This window comes from Limanda limanda, chromosome 1, assembly GCF_963576545.1.
Source record: "Limanda limanda chromosome 1, fLimLim1.1, whole genome shotgun sequence".
Taxonomy (NCBI): Eukaryota; Metazoa; Chordata; class Actinopteri; order Pleuronectiformes; family Pleuronectidae; genus Limanda; species Limanda limanda.
Genome location: NC_083636.1, coordinates 36,204,419 through 36,230,676, shown reverse-complemented (window position 1 = coordinate 36,230,676; position 26,258 = coordinate 36,204,419). Strand labels below are relative to the sequence as shown.

General features: G+C 42.3%; 1 protein-coding gene across 1 annotated transcript in view; it reads left to right on the top strand.

The window, feature by feature from the left end:
- The window catches only part of strbp (spermatid perinuclear RNA binding protein), a 72,068-nt gene that overhangs the window by 25,817 nt on the left and 19,993 nt on the right, over positions 1–26,258 (top strand). The window contains exons 2-3 of the mRNA XM_061083551.1: positions 1,075–1,178; positions 19,879–20,058. Of these exons, the coding sequence (XP_060939534.1) occupies positions 20,056–20,058 (3 nt within the window). The 5' untranslated portion in view covers positions 1,075–1,178; positions 19,879–20,055. The remainder of the gene's footprint in view (positions 1–1,074; positions 1,179–19,878; positions 20,059–26,258) is intronic.

Genomic DNA, 26,258 nt, shown 5'->3' with positions numbered 1-26,258 from the left:
GCTGTTGTAGTGAATAGAAAGAAGAGGTCACAGTGGCCTTTAACAAAAAAATTACAAACCAGTGCTAAGAATGTAACATTTTAAAACAGTGCGTTTCAAAGCTGACAGACAATAGCTCTTAGTTTTTTTTTCACATGATGTGATATCCCAGTCTGGAAATTGATTGATCTGAAATCAGGGGATGGAAACTAGGTGAAAACTGCTGCTACTTCACAGAAATCTGTGTTTTCTCCACCAACTCAAAGTCTGAGTGCAAGAACAAAACGGAGAACGAAACCAGAGCAAACATGTTAAACTCACTTAATCCAGCGTAAACTCTGCGAAGGCAAAGGGTCTGAGTTCTGTTGGGAAATAGCAGCAGTCTAATGAGCATGAGAGTGAAGGAGGTTTTAACTGAGATCAGAAGGTTGTTGAGGTCTTGTTCAATATTTTGATAATCTTTTACTACAAGGTAGTTTGAAGGTGAAAAGTTGAAGGTCACATCACAATAATTGATTGACCAATGTTTTGTTCTCGGGTCAGCACTATATTATAAAAGCTTTAGAAATAAGGTTATGTTCTGGAAATATCAGCAGTCAAGGTAATTGCTAACTTCTGACATATTTAGTGTTAAATTTAGAGGCATAAGCAAACTCTCTGCACACTGCATGCAAAGTGAATGTGGATGTGCAGGGACAGAGACACAGTGGTTGTCTTCAGGTTATTTCCGTTTCCTTCCCAGTGAGGTTCTGTCTCGTGCGGAAGATAATCAGTCATTCTTCATTGGAAAATGATTACTGTTATCACACAGAGATTAAAGATGCACTCACCAGGGTGCGTAATGGAGTTTTTTTTTTTCTTTTGTATTTTCTGCAGCTCTCTGTCTTTCGCCTGTTTTCCTACAGAAAGCAGTGGATTGTGAACTTGCACGCCCTTGTATGATTTAGTGTGGCTGCATGATGGTTACATTACTATTTAAGTAAACACACATATCTTTAATTGCAGCCGGGTGTCCTGACTTAAGTCACCCTGAACATGATCCTTAAGTGCCGTCACTCTGATGTCCGCCTGACCTTTGACCTCTTGTGTTCTCAGGTACTGAGGCTTGTCCCGCTCTGACACAGTGACTCCAGACAGACTGGCTGAGAGACACTGAAAAAAAGAAGTGGGCCGATAAAGAGATAGGAGGACAGAGGGAGGTGAGTGAAATGAATAACGGATTCCATTCTTATCTCTCTATCTATATATCTTTGTACACTATATCTGGCGCTGGGTCTCGCTCCGTCTGTGGCGAGTTGCTGCCGGGCTTGCTGGCTCATTGTTTACCGTGCTGCCCGGTCAGCCAGAAAACAAGAGCAGCGCTGTGTTGGGGAAGGTTGGTGCACCCCCCCGCTGAGGCCGATACTGAGAGTGTGTGTCTGCAGGCTTGTGTGTATGCGCCCTCAAATCAGGGGACTTTTTTTGAAACTTGGAGAGTGAAGGATAGGAGAGGAGGACATTGTCGAGAGCAGTATCTATGTACTGAGCAGCAAGATTGCCATCATAGATTTGCCGTTTTTTCCCAAATGGAAACAACATACCTTCAAATTCCACATGTTGGCACAAGTCTGGTATAGGGGCCACAAGTGGAACGCTTGTCTGTGGTGCCACATGTAAAACTAGAATAGTATTCAGTAGATTTTCTCTGCCAAGGCACAGAGTCACCTTGAATACAATTAAAAGTACATTATGTTTCTTCCGACGCTAAGGATATATATAAATCAAAACAACAACAAAAGACCTAGTTTGATGACGTCTTGAAGCAGCGTGGGGTCATGGGAGATGTTGTCTTGACCACGTTTGCCGATGGAAATCTGCCTGACTCACTCTGGGAAAATGTCCAAAAAATGTCACAATGGATGTGCACCAAATGTTAATGGGTTCTTTCTTGGCCCATGTTGGAAATTCATTCAGTAGTTTTTGTGTAATCCTGCGGAAAAATCAACAATCGAGAGAAAAATCAACAGACTGGGGCAGAGGTAATAACAGATGGCCCTCACTCACATGTTTGCGCAAATTTGAATCTTCTATCTCTCTCTGTTTGCACATCTCAAGCTACTCCAACTCTTACAGCCTCTTACATCTGCTCACCTATTCTCTAAGTATCTGAATAAACACAAGCCCCACGTTTATCTAGTGTTCTCGCCTCGAGTATTACCGCTGCAGGCCGAGGATGCTTTCAGGTTAAACACATCTTCGGTTAACAGTTGGTTAGGGCCTGTGGTCCTGGTGGTAGCAGTCTGCTCACTGCGTTGATAAGCTGCCTACTTATGTATGTAAAGTAGCTTTTATGCAATTCACCCAGTGGCCTTCCCCACTATCATCTCAGTGGGAGCCTTTTGGGGTCTGAGTGTGTGTTTATGTGTAGAAAATTGATTGCTGCAGAGGTTTGAGTGAATGAGACTGAACCGGGCAGAAAAGCCGCTGTGGTGGTCAGTTTGCTGGTGTTAAGTCCGTTTAGTTTGAATTAGTGCTGCTGAAAGGATTAGTAGATTAACCACAGGAAATCCATACCATACCAGCAATAATACATAGTTTCAATCTCGTATATAGATCATTGAGATAATTTACGAAATGAATTAACCCCACGTAAGCTGATTCCAACCTATAAAGTCTACAGATTTGCTGCTCTCATGTTTTTGAAAATTGAATATATTTGTAAAATCAAGCAAATATGTAAATATGTGAATACTGAAACTGACTAGTGCACAAACACACACACACACACACACACACACACACACACAGTGAAGATGATCCATGTCCATCCTATCCCTGGAGGCCTTCCTACTTCATCTCCTGCCTTCTCCACAGTTTTCTCTGCTCATTTCTTCATCTCTCTCGGCCTTCGCTTAGTCTTAACGTATTTATTTTGTTCTGTCTCACTTTTGTGTTTCCTTCCCATGTGTCATACCTTCTCTCTCTCCTGCCCCGTAGCCGCAGTGTCCTTGAGAAGGCGGTGACTTTGTCGGTGAGCGCAGCCGAGCGCATCACTCTCTCTTACGCTCTCTGTCTCCGTCGCTCGCACACTGTCTCACTGACACTCACTCAACCCTCCCCAAATACACACACACACAAACACACACACATACACACACACACAGTACGTCCATGGATAACGAGACTGTTCCTTTAGTCCCCATAAATAATTCATTGGCAGTAGCATTGGCTGTGCATTATGCAAATGTTGACAAATCTATTGCAGAGAAAAATTGAGACAGTCGTTTCCTGTGTTGAGCACAACTTTTGCCCACTTGCTGTTTTCAGAAATATATAATTAATCATCGACAAACTGCTGATACAGGTAGATTATATTTAAGCAAGGGCACAGTAGAGCCAATCAAATGTTTTATAGGATAGATGAAGAAAGTTGTGTTGTAGTTATACCTCCACCGAGGAGGTTATGTTTTCATCTGCGTTTGTTTGTCAATTTAAGAAAAAAGTACAGGAAGGGTTACCAAGACACTTAGTGGAAGGATGTAGAATGGGTAAGGAAAGAACCCATTCAACTTTGGTGCAGATTCAGATCAGGGGGCAGATATAATTTTTTTTTAACTTGCTTTAAAATTGTGAGATAAGATGCGTTTTTTAGTGTGTCCAATTTGGTGCAGATCCGAATAAAAAATGTTATTTAAATGTGGTTTCATAACTGGACCGTTCCTCCGACCTCTCCTCTGTTTGATTGAAGTGTTTAACAAAACATGATTTAATACGTAAGTACAGTTACTCTTAGTCTGGGCTTGTTACCAAGTTTGGACAAATTGCCTTCAGGTGATACTGTCGTCAGGCTGCCAGCATGGAAACATGATCGCCCTGTGCCCTCCTCCTCATTAACGGTGCCCTCAACTAATCTTGGATCATGACAGACCATTGTCGCAGTTTTCCGTAGCTTTTGAAATATAGATGGAGTCTGATTGTCTGCTTGTAAGAGGAGATGTTATAGTCTCTCGATTGCTGTTTGTTCTCGCTGGTTTCTGTTTCCCATCAGAGTTCATGGAGTGCGGATTGGGTCACTTGTTTTTCCTGCCACCTGACGTCACCTTACCTTCTCTGTTGGAGATCAAGTGTCCTGCGGTTAGCGAGTTAAAAGTGTGTTTGTCCTGCAGCTGTGTTTGTGTACTTGCATCTTAAATATACATTTTATACCACAGATTGAAATTATACCATGCATTTATATACTAATATTTTGTAATCTGCATAATTTAAATTCCTGAAGTGCTGTTTAATCTTCAATCATCAAAATCCATATATCTAAATTAACATACTTCACAACAGTATCTCACCGCCGCCATGTTTCTCTCTGTCTATGTGTGAATCTCTCTCACTCGTCCTCGTGTTTGTTCCTCGTTCGGCTGAGAATGCTTCCGTAGCCATGGCGACCAATCCCTAGGGGAAAAGTTGAGGCTGAATCCCTTTTCTCCTTTGCTTTCTTTTCCCTCCATTGTCTCCTGTCTGGTTTCAGTCTCGTGCTTTACTCACATGCAAACACAGACACATCAAAATGAGGCCGGGATGTTGAGATGATGCCGTTTTGGCTCCTTTGTTTTCCAGTACTGATTAAAAGAAGTGACCTAATTACAGAGAAACACTTGGGACACAGCGGAGGAAGACATTCTCTCTCTCTCTCTCTTTCCTGTTTTCTACCGTTTTGCTTTTTGCTCGTCTTCCTGCTTGTTAGTGACTAACGCTGCGACAGTGGAACCTTTGGCCATTGCAGTAAACACTTTCACCACAAAGGCTGGTGGAGATGGAGAGAAAATTAAAAGAGGATGCTGTGAGGACACAGAATACAGAAGATGTTGTTGTTTAAAAAAATCCTTTTACTGTTAAAAACTGCACCTCACTGAGTCAGACCTCAGCCTACAGAGGGGCTTCAATTGTCTAACTTTACTTTTAGTGTGTATTTGGTATTTAGGTACAACAATATCAGTTTCAGCAAGTAGGCCACAACAACATATGTTTGAGAAAAAACGGTATTACGTCTGCAGCGAAGGAGGAACACAGGGGATGTTGTCACAGAGCAACAAACTCCACATAGAGAAGAGATGGATTTTCTGCTAAAGCATGACCGTGATTGTTCCATACCCTTAACTAAAGGTTTGTTTTTCTACCATCAACTCTCCACGGTGTGGTTTGAGGTTTCATATTGCAACCAGCTGAATAACCCAGATTTCCCCTCCCCTTCCAAGCGTGTAGTCGAACCCACAGTGGCCCTCAGGTAACATAAAACGTGAAAGCCCCTCTCTAGTGCCGGTGTGTTCTGTTCATTCTGGGCGACCATTGAAACATGGCGGTGCAACACAGAGGTCGCCTGAGGAAGAGGATCTGCTGCTAATACAGATATGAAGGGCTGATGATAAGATAACACAAATTCAGTTATTCTTATTTTCACGTGATTATACATCGATAAAATCATAATTATGAATATCAATATTCTGCTCACAGATAAATCCTTCACACTAGACCTTTGTCTAAACCTAACCAATACTTGTTCCTGAGGACATGGACTAACAGCATCGTTACTTAATTTGATTCTGGGCAGGTATGCTTCCTCTGATAAGCAATAGATTATCATCCTGGTCGATACTGAATAAATGTTCATGTGCCTTTTGATAAGTTTCTTTGCATTTCTCTCATAACTCCAGCTTCCTATCTAAAAAAAAAACGTGCAGTAAAGCAAAGCTCAGGTATAAAGTAAGAGGGACCTTTCCTTTTTAGCTTAATCTGTGTTTTTAATGGAGGCAGCCGGGGGGGAGACACAGTCTGGGAGACAAACTGGAAATGGGGAATTCAATTTTGTGAACTCATAATAATTTAATTGTTAATTATTAATGTGTGAAGTGTGAAAAGGACAACTGTAATGAAAGACCTAAGTCTCTCAGGCTCTTCTTGTCTTCCTTCTCTACATCTCTTCATCCCTTCCTTCTGCTTCTTTTATCCCCCCTAAAACCCTTCTTCTTTCATCCCTGTGCCTCCTCTTCCTTCCTTCCTCCATTTCCCTTTCCTCCCTTTCCCCCTTCATCCTTTTTGGTCCCTAACCGCTCCCCATTGTCTTTAGATTTTTCGTCCACTGGTTTGTTTTCCTCATTGTTTCACCATCCTCTCTCCCTCTTATTGACCATGCATATCTTACATCGAGACTCCGTTGTTCTTCTAATCTATTTCATCCCAGAAACCAAAAATGAACCGACACCACGGCAAAACCTAAAAAATCACGAAAAGAAATTGCATATTAGATGACAGAACATGGACAATTATTTGCCTTGATGAAGTAGAATTTTAGAAAAATAGAAGATGTGCAGACCTCTGCAATGGAGGGCTATTGAATCATTTGCGGTCTGTCTACTTTAGTGCACTAGGCTCTCAGCTTTGTAAGAGAAATAATGCTGTGCTCTGCTCTTGTCGACAAGCAGCGGACAGTCGACAAGAGCACTTTTATTAGCATCCATACACCTCAACTGGTTGTCACCATTAAAGCAAATGGCACACCCATTATGCCTGCAGGAAGTAGAGGTTGAGGCAGAGAGCTGCACACACACACACACACACTCATAGGAATTATGGCTCTCATTAAAACACGGTACAGATACTGGTGAAATGGGGTGCTGTAGCATTTTTCACAACAGGATAATGGAATCCTCTTTTAGTGTGAATGTACCGAGCAGCACTAACTGTAAACCTTTCCTGTCTCCCTCTTTGTGCTCATTTCTACTTCTTCTCTTTCTTATACCCTTCAAACCTGCCAAATGCTTTTCCTCCGTCTCTCTCCCCCGATACACGACCGCTCACCCCGCCTTTCCTCTCCTCTCTCTCCTCCTGTTCCTTCCTTTCTCCCTCTCGGCCCAATCTGTCATCTCCCCCGAGTCACAGAGACAGGCGGGAGAGGAAGTGCGCAATGAAACGGCCACGTCCAGCACTCTGCCCAAATTGACCGGGAATGAATGGAGTCACTGATCGGCTCCTGCTGAAGCACTGTGGATGGGGGCGTGTAGGGGGGCGGGGGAGGAAATGCTGGTTTACAGTTTGTGAATACCACAGACAGGTTTCAGGCAGACCACGTCTATCTGTGCAACAAAGTGCACCACACACAACTCTGTTTGTGTTAACTTAGGAATGCATTTGGAACGGCTGTCTGTGAGCTATTGCAAACAAAAGTTGAGGAAGAAAAAAATTACCTTTCTTGCCATGAATTCAGTCTTTTAAGATGAAGAGGTGAACGGAATCTGTATTCTGGAGATTTTCCTCTTCTGTCTGAATAGAGAACCAGGAAGCAGACAGGCAAGGCAACAGCTAGAGAGAGTGAAAACTAGAAAAACGGGAAGAGGCAGAATGACAGGAGGACACACTCTCTCATGTCACTGACGTTTTTTTTCTAGTGCTGAAGCTCCCAACATAAGATTATATAACATTCTGCGAAACCAATTTCTTAAAAACACTTGATCCTACGGTGTAATTTTGGTTTTGTAATATATTTTGCTAATCTGGAACCACCCCCCTTACTGCTGGTTTTATTAATGAAAATCGACAGAGAGGGACACATCGCTGGAATACCAAGTCGTACTACGCCCGTGTGCCTTTTGATGTGTGGTAGAGTAGAAGCGCATTAGGGAATTAGTGCACATCTGGATGAGCCTGGCTGTCCTCATGACCTCACAACTCGCAGCATGCTTCATAATTTGGAAGGTTTCAATGTAATTCTATTGACAACAAACCGTGGCCTCGATTCTGAGAGACCTGTTAAGAGCTCATGTTTATTTTTTATTTTTTTTGGCTTTGACTTTTAAATTATCCGAAGTGATAAAAATCACCTTTCAAATAACTGACCAAGCAGATATTACTGCCCAATAACAGGTTGCTGTATGATTTATAAATCGGCCCATAAAGGTCGGCCACAAAGGCTGAAAGGAAATTTAAACGGTTTGGTCTACGGAGGATTTCCTTCTCTTCCTGCTGTTGTCCTGCAACAGAGCTGCAGTTGGACATTATGAGAAAGTTTTATTGCCCATTTTTTTTTTAGCTGTGCCCAGCTGTGTACCGTCAGCTGTTCAGTTGAGTTGAACCATAGTACTTATATTTCAAAGTTATTATCGGATGTCTTGTCAATTGCCTTCTCCCGTTGGAGCCTTTGTTGCTTGGTGGTGAAAGATCGCATTTGTCTGTTGCATTTGGAGGGTTCTTCGAAATGGGGTAGCTTAGTCGGTCCCAAAGTGCTGGTTCTCTGAAAGAGGCGGCCCCTGAATTGGGACACAGCTATTGTCTCTTCTTTAATCTCTGTGTTTACTTACCTATGAGATCCAGTCATTTACCCCACATTGAATATCACTGATATATTGGACCATATAGATATTTAACCTCTAACAGAGTTGTTAGTGGTTTAAGAAGCACAATAAATGAATTTCATACTCGTAGAATATGACCATGCATGCTGTGTGGTGGTATCTATCTGAATATATATGCGTACAACTAGTAACAGTACAGACAGAAGAACCTGCTCAGACACTCACACAAACACACACACACACACTTGAAGAGGTGGGGCAGTGACAGCCGAGTATGTTTGCAAACTTGAGCTTAGCAGTGAAGAGCCTTTTTAAGCAGGATTAAGACTCTAAGTGTCAATGGAACCGTCAAATAGGCCAAAGACCACAAGGATATCAATTACACTGCAACAATCAACGTCAGTGTGTGGCTGCTGGGCATTCGTGTGTTTGTGTGTGTGTGTGTGTGTGTGTGTTGGTGCGCGTGTGTGCATGTGTGTGCGCATGTGCAAGTGTGTGTGTGTGTGTGTGTATGTGCAGTAGTATGTAATATAGCGGCAGAGGAAACCAGCAGGATGTGCACACACTATATGCACATTCACAAGTCCTCCGCAGACTGTGGAGCCTCGACAGAGCCCGGGCTGGACCATCTGTTCCTGTGGAAATCAGCACAGCAGGACGCTACCAATGCACACACACACACATACACACACACACACAGTAAGAGCATGCTGGCATAGTGACGCAAAACATTTGTGTAAACTGCGTACAGAAGTTAAGTTTTCAGTTGAAATAAAGTAACCTGTGGAGATGACAGGTGTACCTGAAATGATTAATGCTATATAGATAGATAGATAGATAGATAGATAGATAGATAGATAGATAGATAGATAGATAGATAGATAGATAGATAGATAGATAGATAGATAGATAGATAGATAGATAGATAGATAGATAGATAGATAGATAGATAGATAGATAGATAGATAGATAGATAGATAGATAGATTTGCACACTCGGTCAATAAACATTCATTTATCCTTGTTAGCCTGTGACCCATGTCCCTCCAGTCTGACCCACCGTCAGCAGAAAATGCACACATACAGCTTTCTCCATTTTAATAATCGACCGGGGGGAGTTACGCTCCCATGTCTATGTTCTCTATTTCCCTCCCAGAGACAACATCAGCATTTTCTCTGCTTTCCGCCATCTCATCAATACTCTGTACCCTGACCCCCCCCTCTGGCTACACCTGGGCCCGGTGAAGACAGATGGACAGTGTAGTAGCTTCAAACATACGCAGGGCAACAAAGCCTGTTTAAGTGAACACACACTGATAATGCTTACAATAGGGTTATATTTAATTACAGGGGGACAGGAAAACCTTTAAACCTTTCAAAAGATTAGAGGGACCAAAGTGAGGATAGTAACTGTAGGAAGCTCATCAGTTATACACATCAATGAACTGGTTCAATAAGACTTGATCTAAACTTGTCCGCCTGTTAATATAGATTGAAATACTAAATTCAATCAATAAACCAAAGGCATGATAATTAATCTTCATTTTTACCTAGGGACCTGCATTTGTCCTCTCCATCAGTTACCTTGTGTTGTAGTGGACCCACTCACTTCTTATACAACAATATACAATTATTCTATCACAAGTTCACAACATGTAAATGTAAAAGGCAAGAAAAATGAGATGCCTGTAAAGACTAAATAGATGAAATTATTAAATACGAACAAAAACTGAGCAAATAGTAAAGAGTTTCTGTGATAGATTCTGTACAATCTGTGCAGTAGCATGTGACCCGAAACGCACATTCAATCTGTAATGAGAAATTTATCATCTTTAATTTCCCCAAATTTATTGGAGGAACCCACAAAAGGAAGTCTGTTTATTTTTCTAACCTAAGGGAATAGAGGACGTCTCTTTTTTTAGTGGGTATGAGAGGGATTTGATCGTTTCCATTTGGTCAATATTACTCTGGCCGCAAGGGTGATAAAAGCTCATATACCCTATCCAGAATGAAGAAAGTGAAACATGCAAATTAAAATGATCTATGGCTTTAAGATGAGTCATCATCATCACTACCATCTGACATCAGACATCTCACCAAAGAGAAGCCCTACCAGCCGTCTATAATTTAGTATGGCCTTTCAAGGATGTTCTTATTATTGTTATTGTCCTTGACATGTAAAATTCCTCGCCTCTGCAGTAGAGGAATAACCATAAACTCTAGGTATCACAATCGACTTTATCCTTCACAAGCGTCAGTTACAATGTTATCTTTTTTGTAACTGAGGTAATTATACACATTACAGTTTCAAGGATGCATTCATACACCCAGAAAACAATAGCATCATCTCCTTCACGGCAGTGAATGGAAAATATGATCCCTGTAGCTAGGAGACCCTTGTTATTGTTACAGAAGTGGATCTGTGGTGTTTCATTCATCACAGCAGCAGGACAATAGACAGAGGATTAACAACACAATCACCAAGCTATGTTTTGAACAGGAAAATGTCAAAATGGCTATTTGCTAGTGTGAAGTTTTATGTATTAATTCGTGTGGACTTTTTCAAAAGAATCTGTAAATAAAATAAAAACCTTAAGGATCTTCTGTCGGCAAAATAACCAATAAACAATCAAAATAAAGATGAGAAAACAAAATTGAAGGCGACAGACAAAGTGTTATTCCAGAAAGAGTGAGAATTGGAGACTGGGCAAGGAGTTAATAACAGCAGGAAAACATAAGAGAGCTGAGAGAGCTAAGATAGATTGGAACAGACCAGGTGCACAAGTTAAGATCAGGGGGGAAATCAGCGGGAGAGTCAGAAGGAGAAGTAATTGCTTTTGTGCGTGTGTGTTCGGCAGAGTCAGTGTGTGTCGACTGTGATGCTGAGAAGAAACGTGTTCACTTATTCATGAAACAGATCTGTCCATCCATCCATTTATCCATTATCTATACTGCCTCTCCTCTCAGGGTCACGGGGGTCGGCTGGAGCCAATCTTAGCCGACATTGGGCGAGTGGAGGGGTACGCCCTGGACTGGCCGCCAGTCTATCACAGGGCTGACATATGGTGGCAAACAACCACTCTCACCTATAGAAGCAATTTAGAGTCTCCAATCAACCTAACCTGGACTGTGGGAGGAGGCCAGTGAAAAATCATCACATGGAAAGGCCACGGCCGACCCAGATCCGTCCATCTATATTATAATTCATTCCTCAGAATATATAGCTGGGTCCAAAAGGTCACTTCCTGTTGAGCTGTGGTCCACAGTTAAAATAGTTTCTCCCCGCTGAAAATATCAATTAAATAACACACTCATGGATAAATGTTTCAAAACGCTTTGCTGCCACTGCTCAAACCATGACAGGATAAATTAATAGAATACACAACTATGTCTGATATAAGCTCCCAAGCTAACAGAGAGGATAATACATTACATTCAACGAATATATTTTCAAGTCTGCCTGATACAAAGTCAACTCTTGGAAGTGACTAAATGGAAGTGACGTGGCTTGGAAAGGATACATATATTTCATTAGAGTGGTAAGTTGCTCTCTCATTCTGTTTTTGTTCCCTGTTCTATTAGAGTCTAAATTGCGTTCCCCCCTGAATCCCGGGTGTAAAACTCCCTGGAATGAAAACCAGCAGCAGAGAACAACTGGAGCTGGAATTACAAGCTGTAGTTCTAAATGAACACCTAATGCATCAATGAGTTTATTCCTCACAGTGTTTTCAGATTGCAAATAGAGAAGTGCGCAATCTCCACCAAGGCTCATTGGCCACTTTATCACTATGTATTACATATACACGTATTGCGTATTTGCATCATTAACTAGATTTGCCCCAGATTTCAGCTATTCAGATATTAGCACTCAACACATGTCTGAGAAATTCACAAAATTCAGGCAATTTTGAAGAATGTGAAAACCAATTACTGGAGCTGCCCAATAAATCGAATCCGCTCCAAAATATATTGGGTTTTTCCTTGGCTCACACTCAACCCTTCCAGCAAGTTTCAAGAAAATCTACCAGACAGACAGCAATGAAAACATAACCTCAGAGGAGGAGGTCATCAGCAATGTTGTCACACTATTTAAGCACTCTCCTTGCCAAGTGCTCAATATTAGTATTGCTGTAGAGAGGAACGGGGAGAGAAAACAAAATGGCAAAAACAAACATGTCCGGGAAAAGATAACTGGAGAAAGAGAAATGGGATATGAGCTTTTTGTAGCTTCTAATGAATTTCTTACATTCTCTACATTCTCTACATTGTATAAAATAAACCTCCTTGAAAGATGCAGCCAGGGAGAAGGAAATGAGGAACGACAACACGCGGCTTCACCATTACGGTCATGCTGACATGCTGACACCATTTCCCCGGTGTCCTTTGTTCTAACAAATGATCAGCATGTGTCTCGCCTGCTGCATAGTCCTGCATTAATGAGACATAATGCAGGTAATATCTCCAGCATGATATTTTCCTCCTGATCATATCTCTACTACGGGCTATGTGTTAAAGGATGAGTGACATATCAGTGGCATCAGTGCATGAACACTGATACCTTTGAGTTATTTGTCTTAAATATGTGTGCATGTTGCATTTGTGGAGATGAAAATGTAAGAATGCTAGTCTTGTGCCTGTTTTGCTGTGGTAATGCTGGTTGAAGCTGAAACTGTGACCTGCAGTAAGGCTGGCTGCAGGATTCAGGAGCTGTGCCACCACCTCTGCACAAAGAGCTGTTCACCAGTGCATTTAAAGCTCGGAGAAGCTCAAATTAGGTTGCAGAGAACCCTGAACTATAGGGTCAGATGTCATGCCTTTGTTGTGAACATGGACCCAGCAGATGCTGCTACAGAGCAGAGGTCACCTTTAGCGGTTCTCGAGATATGCGTTCCAGGAATACAGTTTATATCTTCCCCCATATTTCTATTGAAGTGGCCTCTCACTGGATCTTCTTTGCATTGTTTGCTTGTTAATTGCTTTGGCGGGTGGCTCCATAACCCTGAGGAAAGGTTGTTCAAATCTCATCAGCAGCAGGTTGTAAGTGGTGATCTCACCATTGCAGTTCCATTTATTTTGGAGCTCAACTTCAAAGCATTTGACTGTTTTTTCTTCTTCTTTTAATTATTAACTACAAGACGATATTTAACGAGTGAACAAGCAGGTTTATCCGTGTGTCTCTGGCAGTGAAATACAGGCTCCTCCTCTGACCGCAGGGCACGATGACTGCAGCCTCCACAGTCCTGCCGTTTGACCAACCCCTGTATCTTTTCTTCACATCTTGATAAATGGTCTCCACACAGGCACAAGAGAAGGAGGGTCACAGTATCCAGCCTCCGGACCTGATACCTGAAGGGGGACAGTTTAACTACAATGGTTTCCTGTGAAGTGTCTCTTCCTGTGTGGCTCTCTTTTTTTCTTGACTTTAGACTTCTTGGTGGAGGAAGAATAACAATCCAGCTCTTGGTATTCTGGCTGCTTTCACTCCCTTTTTACTGCTACTGTCTTTGCTTCTTTTACATCACTAGGATTATTTTATATTCAATTTCTTCCAATAACTTCATTTATTTCACCTACATCTTACCACAGGATCTTTAATTTGGTGAAGTTAGATACAAAAAAAAAGCTTCATATGGCAGGTAGTCTGTGGAAGCAAAGTTTTAGGGGTCATAAGTATTCCCGATCAGTCACCCCTTTACTCTTGTGATGTGCTGAATCCAGCCAGGACTGCTCTCAAACTATTCAGGCTTCTTTATCACTCAGCCTGTGTGTAGTCTGTTAGAGTCTATTGAGTCTAGCATCCAGCACAGTAACAATATTCTCCCCGGCGCCAAAGATGAAAAGAATTATAAAGAGACAGATGAGGAAATGAGTTGTCGTTATGTAGGAGGAAGAATGGGTCATGAATATCAAACAAGGAAGTTTGTGTGGGAAACTGGGACACGGGGGGAAAATACACAAACGTCAAAATCTTCGTCATCCATCAAAATTCAAGCATTTTCATTTCTATTATTCCAAGAAGAACAAAGATCACACTGTTCTTTATTTTCCCTCTGCTGTCTCATATGCAGAAAAGAGGATTCTTCTCAGCAGAGGATGTTAGAGAGCAGGTCTGTGAGAGCGTGACTCTGCATCCACTCTGTTTATCATTGCAGCACATGGTCCTGAGAGTTTCATTATTTGTAAGTGCTGGTGTCTGCGTGTGTCTGTTTGTCAGATTTATTACCACACACACACACACTCATGCAGATGTTTTCCCAGATGCAAACATTGTCGCTTCAGTAAACAGTGATTCCACAGAATTACATTCTGTAACTGACCAAGGGATTTGGGGGTTGGGGCCTAATATTACATATTACTGTGCACAAATTGCTCCACTCGCATATCTTAAATGTCAATTACGCTGAATAAATATGCAGCTCAATCGCTTCACATAGGGTTTAACAACTAACAACCCTCACCCTGAGTTTGGTGATGGTGATGGTGATTGGCTAGTGAGTCCAGTTGTGGCACACACACAGGCAGCAAACACTCACACACACAGAACAGGCCTGTAGAGTAACCTTCAGGTACGCTAAAAGCTTTTGTGATTTTTCGATGGTCCACCGGATCACCATTGTGGCCGGTCTTGTTGCAGGACTCCTGATGGCATGAGAGACTATGACAGACGGGTCAGCTGCTAATGTGAATCTGAAAGAAGGAGAAAGAGAGAGAGAGAATGATGGAGAAAGAGAGGCTGCACATTTTATCTTGTGCCATTAAGAGGATGAGGCTCAAACTTTAGGAAGTAAATTAAAAAAATGTAAACCTAGAAAACCAAAATGTGGGAATCAGTGCTGATATTGTTGCATGTCACCACAAATAATTCAGTGTGAAAATATTTTTGGATTTTCGGGTCATTAAGAAACTGTGGTGGGACAATTTAGAAGCATGGTGGGCCGCCACAATCTAGGCAATTGATTGGAGACATTGAGGAACCCAGGAGCATGCCACAAGCAACTCAGCACTATTAGAACACACAGGCTAGTCACACACTCAAACAGCCGTCAAGTGTCTAATGAATGTTTAAATACGACGGGTCTGAAATAGCGTTGGTGAGGAAAGCATGCATGAGACCAAAAATGCCTCACCTAGGAATAGAGGAAAATCAACACTGGAGCTCAGAAATATCTTCCAAAATAACACACAGACCTCACTGCCAGAAATATCTCCCATATTTATACCTGCTTGTGTCTTTGTGGATCAGCTTCATTGTCTGCTTCACTGGTGTGCACAGAGACGTCTGTAAGGTTGTTGGTTGGGAGAATGGCGGAGGACGACGTGTGACAGCGGGTTGAGAGCTGGAACTAACGCACGGAGGAACAAGCACATGACTTCCATTATCTCATGACGGGTCCCTCGGCACAGCTTCGTAACACGACATGAGATCCAACCACTTCTCATCAAAAAACTACAAACTCAAAAAGGTGTAGGCATACAATCCAACCTTATCCCTAATGCTGGAACTATTAGCTGATTAGTTAATTAGAGTATAAACGGGATGTCAATGACATGACTTCTGGTCAATGAAATCCACTTGGGCTCTATAGCCAGTTTATATAAACTTTGCTTTTGAGATCATGTTTTATTCACACTATAGCTGGAAGCTTTTTCCAGGGACTGGATTCAAGTCTTTGTTGGTTGTATTATTTTTTGATAGAGGTTATTAGATTTAGAGTTTTCATAAATTCTTGAGTTTTATAATTCATAAGGTTATAAAGTGCCTGGAGATTAAAATTTTGCTATAAAGTTAAATTTGTAGGAAGCAGAAGGATCCAGAAGTCTGATAATCTCAACTACATTTTAACGATGGAAATCAGAGGCATTGTGAAAACAAGCTCCTGCAGCACTAATTAGCTCTCCCTGGTTTTCGTCAATTCTGTCTCCCTTCACTTTCCCTATTCATCTCATTTGATGGTTATCGGATGAGAAAGGTGTAAATTGCCGCTCAACAGCAGCCTCAGCAGATTCTGCAGCGCTGCCATCACTCCTTCATCTTTCCATCATTTTCCATCCCTCGTTCCTTATCCCTTTCATCTCCGCAGGGAAAACAGGATGTAATCACCAGGAAGGAGACAGACGCGGCACACACATAGCAAGTGTAGGTGTGTGTGTGTGTGTGTGTGTGTGTGTGTGTGTGTGTGTGTGTGTGTGTGTGTGTGTGTGTGTGTGTGTGTGTGTGTGTGTGTGTGTGTGTGTGTGTGTGTGTGTGTGTGTGTGTGTGTGTGTGTGTGTGTGTGTGTGTGTGTGTGTGTGTGTGGTAGTTGCTCCTAATGCATAAACTTAGTAAAATAGATTCAATAATTCTCGGGCCAAACTGAGGCAATCGTAGTGTGTGTGTGTGTGTGTGTGTGTGCGTAAATGCTAATGTCCATGTCCAGCCACCACAAGCGTTAATGAGGTAGGGCCTCAGCCAGTTTTCCCTCCTCTCTCCTCTCCCTCTCTGGAGAAAGACACACAATCACATAATGCTCCACCAGGATGGTGTGAAAAAGAGAGTAGCTGGAAAAAATGGCGACTGGATACCGGTGTGAGGCGAAGCAGAGGAGATGGAGGGTGTGGATGGAGAGAGAACTGTAATAATTGGTCAGTGTGGGCCAGAGGAAGACGAAGACACAGGAGGATAAATGAACGGTTAGATACAGGAGCATGAAGCATGTGAAAAAACAGTGCCCATAGTGGGCCGCAGTCCCAGGGGGAGTCAGAGGAGAGTGGGTTTACTGTCCACCGCACTTTCTTGTTCTCTAGAATAAGGTAATATACATAATGTGCCCTGTATTTATGATTTTCTCACTCTTGATTTCATCTGCAGAGAAATGAAAAGGAAAGTGTCATGAGAGGGAAACAAAGCGAGGGAATCGCTGGTGTTGTTTATCATTGAATTGTTCTCGTAATGAGAATCGAATGGGGGCTGGCACGTTGCTATTATGCTTCTTGGCAGGGGCGTCTGTGTTTGTGAGCATGCACTATAATCATGTGCGCACAATCCCGAGTGGCCAGTACATGTTCGAGCCTCCAGTTAGGAGTGTTGGCTGTGAGCGAACTGACAAGTGCAAGAGACACGGACACTGTCGCTGCCAGGTGTGTAGAGGAGGTAACAGTCAGCGGGGCAGGCCGGCGGCCAGCGGCTTCGGGAGCGAGCACCGGAGAGAGAATGAGGAGCGGCCTCAGGTGGCGTCTGTTCGCCTGAGGGTCCGGCTCAATATCTGCTGCTGCTGTTTATCCCATTCCCCTCTGTCCCCTCGTACGGCTTTACATTCTCCGAGCAGTTTACCTGTTTACCTACTTTACTCGCTCTCCTTGTCCTGCCTGCTCGTGTTCACACCCATTTCCAATTCTGTGCATTTTTCTCTATCTTGTTTCGAAGCCCGCCCCCCCCGAGAGGCTGCAGCTTCGCCAGGATTTAATCCCCCTGCAGGCCTTCTCCAAAAGAGACCGACAATCGCATGTGTGTTTATCGTCTGTGTCTCCTGACAGGATCCAGATACTAGAACCCTGGACACACACAGTCTCAGGGTGATGAGATATTCAGCACAGGATGTAGACGTTGTTATTTATCATTTATCACAGTGTAAATAAAATAAACTGCCAGTGCAGCAGCAGAGAGATTACAAATTAAAAAGTTCACATTGTGCTTTGTGAATCTGTATTGTTTCCACGAACGTTCCTAATCTTATAGGTTTTTGCAGATCAGACTAAAATCCAGGTAATGAGGCTCTGACACAAATTTTGGAAGCTGTTTATATTGTAGCCCGAAGACAAAAAGCCTGATTCACTGTGTTATTCAAATTTCTTGTTAAATCTTATAAATGAATCTGATCTGCTTTGAATAAATCTTACATTTTAAATAACTGAAAGTGAAGATCAAGTTTGCGCATTTTAATCTAATTAGTGTTTTGCTGCAAGGCCCATGATTACCTCTGCCAAAGAAATTCTGTTTTCATTGTCGTTAGTCTGTTAAGCAGGATTACTCAAACACTACTAACACATCTAATTGCAAAGCGAATCTAGATAAATGGGCTTATCAAGGAATATTTTTTCCCCTTCTTTTTAAAATGGTTTGATAGTTGAAATACTTTCAAGTCATTTTTATCATATTTTATTTTTGTCTCAGATAGATCTGCATGCTCAATTATTAGATATATATTGGTATATATATTATTATTATATAAATCTAAACTTTTTTATTTCACCTTACCTGCTTGAACGGGACAAACCCTTAATCCACTAGACCTTTAAGAAATCACACAGACACACTCAGCTCTATAAATGTCATTGCTCTGGTTTGCGTGGGACCAATGCGTCTGTGTTCTGTCGGTGGCGATACTGTTGACATTTAATGTTGTGAATAGGAACGTTGTGTATCTGTTCACCTCGGCTTTTCTCGACACTGATAAAACTGGCCTGTGTTTTCATAGCAACACCAAATGTTTGTTTTACTGTACCGAGCCCGAAGATGAGCTAAAGGTAGAAGTCACAACCAACCTCAATTTACTTTATACCCAATAATAAACTTGTTAAATGATTCAGCAGTTTATTTTTTACGAGTGTCTAAAGTCCCTCTGCATTTTATTTTATTTTTTCAGTACTTTCTCATTGTCACCTCTGTCTTTTGTTCACTCAGAAGAATAAAAGTCACATTCAAAGTCAGACACTGTGGTGGAAGGAGCACTCGGCAGCACAATGGTCCATCTCTCGAGGCACTAAGCACTGCACATTGTAATTTGAAATCCCTTTTTCTCTCTTCCTCCCTCTGCACTGTTCATCCTGAGGTGAATCTGAAGTGCTGCACAGTCAGACTGTACTTTACAATAAAGCAGCAGTAGTTTTCTCTCTGCTCCTTGTATGAAGTAGTTGGCAATGTCTAATGGGTTCATGCTTTTGAAGTTAAAGACACATTTCTTCATTAATAAAATATAAATTACATGAATATATTTTACTATAGATAGCCTGTACTTAAATCATCAAATATTCTCTTTAGACTTTAATGAAACCCATTTATGTTGCGTTATTATCCAGGAAAGAGGAGAGGATTCCCATGTGTGTTAACTAGTTTGCTTCTATATAGGTATGTGTGTTAGTGTGTTTGTGTCGTTGGGTGTGTTAGGTGAAAGTGTGTAACCCAGTGTTGGAAAACAAGTCGAAGTTTGTATAACATCCCCCCCCTCCGACCCCTGCTAGCTCATGAAAAATGAATGAAGGCCTGTGTGCATGCATGTGTGTGTTTGTGTGTTTGTGTGTCCATGTGTCGATTTCAACATAGGCTGATCAGCCATTCCGTTAGATCTTCTACTCAATGACAGGGACTGCACCCCCACTGCTAAAACCATGTTTGTGTGTGTGTGTGTGTGTGTGTGTTTGTGTGTGTATTTGGGGAGGGTTGAGTGAGTGTCAGTGAGTTATGAATCTACATCCGCTTGTAGATGTTATTTATCTGCTCATGAAGAAGCAGAAATGAAAATGTTCCTTGAAACTTCATTCCTAGTTGTTAACGAAGCATAAACCTTTCCTTCTTCTCTTCTCCATCTTGTTTCTCCATGTCTTAGAAGTACAACCTCTCGCAGAGCGGTGGCCAGAGTGAGAGAAGAGCACATGACGAGGGCGAACGGCTTCACAGCAGCATCCTGACCGCGAGCCTCGCTCCTGCACCCGACCACGCGCCCGGCAGCACCAGCGAGCGGGCATCAGAAGGAAGGAAACGTGCGCCCGCCCCTCCTGCAGGCATGGTAATGTGCTGCTCTTTCTGCAGATTCGCTGGTGTGAGTGTGTGTGTGCTTCTCGGGTGCCGCCGCGCACACGTGGATCCACAGTCCTGTAAAGAAACAGCCTCCAGACTGTGGGTGTTGAGAGTTCAATCTGATAACCCTGCACTACATGACAACTAAGAGAGAGAGAAAGAGGTAGATCCCTGATAAGAGCTGTTGCAGACAAGAGTGTGTAGCTTTGCGTTTTGGGAGTAGACGTCAGCTGAGAACTATATGTTATCATAGAGGAAAGCGAAGAGGGAGAAGACAGAGGAATAGAAGAGATGGAGGAATGTAAGAGGGGAAAGAACAGTGAATGGAAGTAGAGGAAGAAGGACAAGGAGAGTGACGATTATAAGAGGGAGAGAAAAGAGCAATTTAAATGCAATTGGTTCTTCATTTAGTTCTATGATGTCTTTCTTATATGGTCCCTAAGAATTTATTCTCTACAGTATACTTATATTCCTATAGCAGGATAAGTAGTTATTACCTCCGCCGATGAGGTTGTCTTTTGTCTGCGTTTGTTTGATATTTAGCAGGATTATGCTAAATCTGAATGACGGATTACCACAAAACTTGGTGGAAGGATGTGGTTTGGATCAGTGAAGAATCTATTTCATTTTGGTGTGGATCCGATCAGGGGTGGATTGTGATGAAAAACATCAGGCATGTTTAGTTGACTGATATTTATGAATTTGCACATTTTAGTGCAGATCCAAATAATTAATTTGTCATTTGTAAAAAAGAAGGATAGATGAGTTGAGAAATGACTTAACATCTCTTTACAAAACAACACTAGAGGCCTGTTGTGTGAGGGAGAACAATCGCTGTTTTGGAACAAGAGAAGAAGACGGCTCAAAAGATCAAAGAGAGCAGTGAAGGCAGACAATGACAAGTGGGGGCAGATAAGACCATTATAACACAAATGATGGACAGAAACATGAGGGATGAAAAGAGGAAAGGATATGGGAAGCAAAAGGAGAAGCAGAGAGTGGGAAAAGAGAAGGGAGGTGAAGAACTGAGAGAGAGATAGCTAGAAAGCTAGAGAGGAGGGGGAGAGAAAGAGAAAGAATTGATTAATGGTCTTGGCCTGTGACAGGAGGAGCTTTTCCCCAAGAGAGGGGGGGGAGAAGATCAGAAGATGAATTATTAAAAACTAGAACTAGAACAAGAGGAAAAGGAGGAAGAGGAGGAGGAGGAGGAGGAGGAGGAAGAGGAGGAGGAGGAGGAGAAATCAGCACAAAGAGGAAGATAGTAGAAGAGTGGTTCATTTGGGAGGATGGGAGAACGCAGGGAGGAGGAGGGGAGGAGAACGGAGAGGAGGTGGGGGAGGAGCTAAATGAATGACGGAGAGAGATTGAAAGAAAACAAGACGTTGCTGAAGGTGCTGAGGTTGGACATTGCAGAAGAGGATATATGGTGGAGCTCATAAATAACCAAGGGTAATGAGACGTGTGTGTGTGTGTGTGTGCGTGCGTGTGTGTGTGTGTGTGTGTGTGTGTGTGTGTGTGTGTGTGTGTGTGTGTGTGTGTGTGTGTGTGTGTGTGTGTGTGTGTGTGTGTGTGTGTGTGTGTGTGTGTGTGTGTGTGTGTGTGTGTGCAGCAGCTAGTCTTCACTTATGGTGTAGCAGCAAATACTGTGGATGACCTTGGTGAAGATGTCACCGCGTAAACCGCTTCTTATATCGACTTTACCGTGAGCTCTCTGTATTTAATGGATACACATGTCCACAGTATGTCTGCGTGTCCATGCGCATGCATCACATCATTATTTTAGGACGTCTTTAGGACACAAAAGTCTGAAAAGTTTTTTGTTTTGAATATAAAATACTAACTGAATTGATTTAACCGCTTTTGTCAAAGCAATAAAACATATTTCATAGAGTGTGTTCCTGCTCTGTTTGTTTTATTATGTTCTGGAAGTCTTAGTTTTTTTTTTCAGTCTAATCAGATTTGGCTCTTTAATGTGAATATTCATCAATGTCTTACTATTTATCAAAAAGACTATTCAGTAAAAGCTTTACTGAGCTGCCAATTTTTTTTAACCAAGGTCTAGAGGGATGTTCAGGGTCAATAGTAAACCAGTTATTCAACCTAATGTTCAATACGCTATCAACATGTTAAGATTCTGTGAGCTGTAAATTCACATCTTCTTAGCTGAAGACAGAAGGAAACATTTTGTTATGCAGCTGCCTGCACCAATCGCAGACATCTTCACCAAGCAGACAGGACAATGGGTAGAAAGGCTTTCCCCCCTGGAGAGCAGTGTGAAAGTAATGAGCGCTTACTCTGCAATTAAATCTGGGGTATGAGATGCCATCAGTACTGCACACTGACAAAAAAACTAAACCAAACTTGAAGGCACTGAGTATAGAGCACAAACCTCCTCCGAGCCGAACAGTCTTCTTAAAGTCAATCAAGCTGAGCCGAACCGCACACACTCAGATATCAGATCCCTAAATCTGCCAAATTCAAGATCCATGAATTATTCCCTGGGATTTTGATGGGTTCTTTCTTGGCCCCCTGTCCCATCATTCCACCAGGTTTCATTGAAGTCTGTGTTTTCATTTTTAGCATTACCATACTGCCACCCACACAAACCAACCAGCCAACAAACAAATAAACAAACCGACAAACCGACAGGGGTGAAAATAGAACCAAGACAGGCTGGGAATTTCACAGACACTGATGACATGTCCTATATGTTGTCCTGCGTTATAGTTTCCATGTGTCTCCCTGTTGTCTTTTGTTTATCAGCTTAGTCGAAAAGTCCAGCCTGGCACCGGCGGCCTGTCTGTTGTTTAGCCGCCCGAGATTATGAAGCTATTGCTGCCCTATGTCGCTGTCGTGTGAGTGTGTGACTGAGCACATGTGGTAATTTAAAAGACAGCAACAGAGAAAAAGATAGAGAGAATAGGAACACAGTAGAATAGGATATAGCGGATTGAGGCAATCCGGCCTGCCAAGCAGAGTGCAGATAAATCACAGGATGAATTTTTAATGAAATCTCCCCAAGGCTGCTGAATGTTACAGAGACGCCACCGGGTTCTTTTCCCCCCAGTGTTGTTTGTCCCATCACTCCCTGGCCTTTTCGATGGTTTCAGAATTTTTGTTTCTTCCTTTTACTCTTTACTCCAATGAAGCTGTGTGACTTTTTCACAAGCACCACTTCTAAGGTGCTTTTTGCCTGGTGTTTATCGCTGGTGTTTTTTTAAGTAGAGTTTTATTATGAGGGAGCTGTGGCCTCTTTTGTCAGCGTTGGCACAAACAAACCTTTGTCTCCGCAGCAGCTGGCAAAAAATATTAAAAATCCCATCTTTCTTCATGTTCCTTCTCATATCTCATCTCCTTCTGCCGATTGCTCACCTCTGTCGCCCTCATTTGTTTGCATCCTCCACATCCTCATCTCTCATTCTCTCCGCACAATGCCCCATATCGCGTGTTTTATCCTCCAAGCACTCAGCATACACTTAAAGCTCCCGTCTTATTAACAGCAAGACCACACAAACACAAGTGCGATAGCCAATAGGTTATTTTGTGAAAAGAAACACTTCTCATGCAAAGACACAGGTGTAAGGTATCCGTCAATCCCAGCTGATATTGTTCCAGCGAGATTGTCCTTGGGCGTAGGGTCATGAAATTTCGAGCAGATGGTCAGAGAGAGACAGAAAGAGGCTGAGAGAGACGAGCGGCAGCGCAGAGGAACAGGACGTCACTGGAATCTGCTGCCGCTGAAGGGAAGTAGCTGCCACTGACAGGGTCTCACCAGAACACCTCCAAGTGACACGGTCTTACTGCAGAGCACTGAGCAGAGGGTGATGGGTAGAGGTAGTGGATCCATGCATCTTGTCTGTGCTTGTATGTGTTTTACGTGTCATTGCCGCTCGTACCTGCCGCGTGCAGGTTTTTTTTTTAATCGTCTGTCTGGTTTTTGCTCTTGTGTCGATGTGCGTGCACGTTAGTTTCGTACACAGCGAGTTGTAAATGCTGTGTAATGTGGTTACGTAACATGGACCTGCCAGCCGGTCGGCCTCAGTGGGCCGTGAAATGGAATGTAATTGGTAAGTGTGTGGTCTAAAAGCTCTATTCAACAATGGCATCAGAAGGTATACACACACACACACACACACACACACACACACACACACACATACAGTTCATGGTGTGTGCCAGGGGCTTGCAGACATAAATGCCTGTTGCTGATGCCTTGGTTAGTGAGAAGAGTCTCAGGCAGTGGTATTTTGTTGTGTCTCCCAAATTGATTCCGTATGTTTTACACCTGAATTGTCCCTTTTTGTTCTTTGGATATCTGAGCTTTGGTGGAATCACTTTCTTTAGAGCAAGATGTTTCACAGGAGAGAGAGAGAGAGAACATTTTAAAATTGGACAGATTGCAGGTGATTGGCTCAATTGGCTGGATGAGACAGAATGGTGAAACCTTTCACTTAGCTTCAACTACTACATATACCTTACTGCATGACTAATATAACAGCTTAGTAGGAAGTGGTCTGTGTTGTTGTGTATTGTTTTAGCCAGTGAGGTAATTTGCAGGATGGATTTGTGGGATATTTTGCAACAAGACCAGTGATACACTCAGGCAGGTTTTAAACAAACCCCCAGAATAAAACAGTAATTTCATGTGCATTTACTTATAGTTTTCCCCTCAAACAGAGTGGCTCATTTTGTCCTCTTTATCTAATCTTTCACGTTCGTTGCCTCGGCAGATGTCGTTGTAGCAATGTAATTCAATTTGTGCATCATAAATTGAATTTGGAGACATATCAGTTTTGATTTTGCCCTTAAATCTAAATTATTCGCCTCCAAGGACCAGCGTGAGGTCAACCTGCTGTAATTAGACCCAGTGTCATTGTGTGACACCGGGGGTTGTCCCAGGCATCTGGCTCAAGGTCCTCTGTGACCTGACCATCATTTATGATTTATTCTCTCACTCACAGGCAAACTGTTGGACTGCTGAACATACTGTGCGACTGACCTCCAGATTGTGTGTAGGTCAGGGCGGAGTCAAGGACGGCCACAGCGTTCTCTAACAGATTGAGTGTGAGTGAGCGTGTAGGTTGATGGCAAACAACCCGCTGAGCTGCAGCCCTGATGATAATAATCAGGATGTTAAAAGGACATTAGGTGCTTCAACATAGAGCAGTTTGCAAAAATAAAACTGACCGTTAAGTCCATATTTCTCTTTTAATCTGTTTTTTTAAAGAAAACTGCGATAACCAACTGTTCCTTTTTCGGGGATGCACTAAATGTTTGTCCATATCAGTGTGAATCTGTTATACCCTGGATCGGTTCTTTCTCATCAGTATCTCATTTATCATGTCACTTGTTTAAATGTCATAAATCAGACCACACGCCTGCCTGAGGGGTCGATTCCTGTCAGCGATTCCTCCTTAACTGCTCTGATTTACATGGTGATCAGAGCGGCTGGGCAACAACTCCCTCATGGTCGAGTAGAAGTGACAAACGTGCACAGAGATACACAGGCACTCTGCTCACAGTGTGGTTTATGGCTGCAGAAGCTCGTATTAGCCACGGCTCATAAAATCTGCGACTGTTGGTCTGTTAAACACTGCTCGCAGAAGGCACACAGGTTTAAAGATACACACATACACATACACACACACACACACACACACACACACACACACACACACACACACACACACACACACATGCATTTAGATAAACAGTCACTACACTCACAGTTTTTTATGCAATGCTTTTTGAGAAGCAAATTGAAAGAAAATCATTGCATCACACTCATATCAGACTCAAATATCCTTCATAGCCCAATAAAGGAGAACTGCAGTGATTTTATGTTCTGTTACATTGCTCATTATCGAGTAATTTGTCTTGTCCATCTTCAAATTGCTTTCATTGTTCAACACACAGTCAAAAAGCTCGAGAAAAATCATAGACAAAAGTAGGAAAACCTCATATTTATTTATTTATTCATAATTTATCAAAATAAATAAGTAAAAATAAAGAAATCCGGTAATATTTTCGAAACTACTACCATCTGAGCTTCTGAACGAATGCGCTTAATATTTCTGTCAGATGCCTCATAACACTAATAGAGATATATTGGAAACGGTGTTTCAAGGTACAGCAAATTATTGATGGCCTGAACCAGTCAAATGAAAAACTGTAGAAACATATCACCGC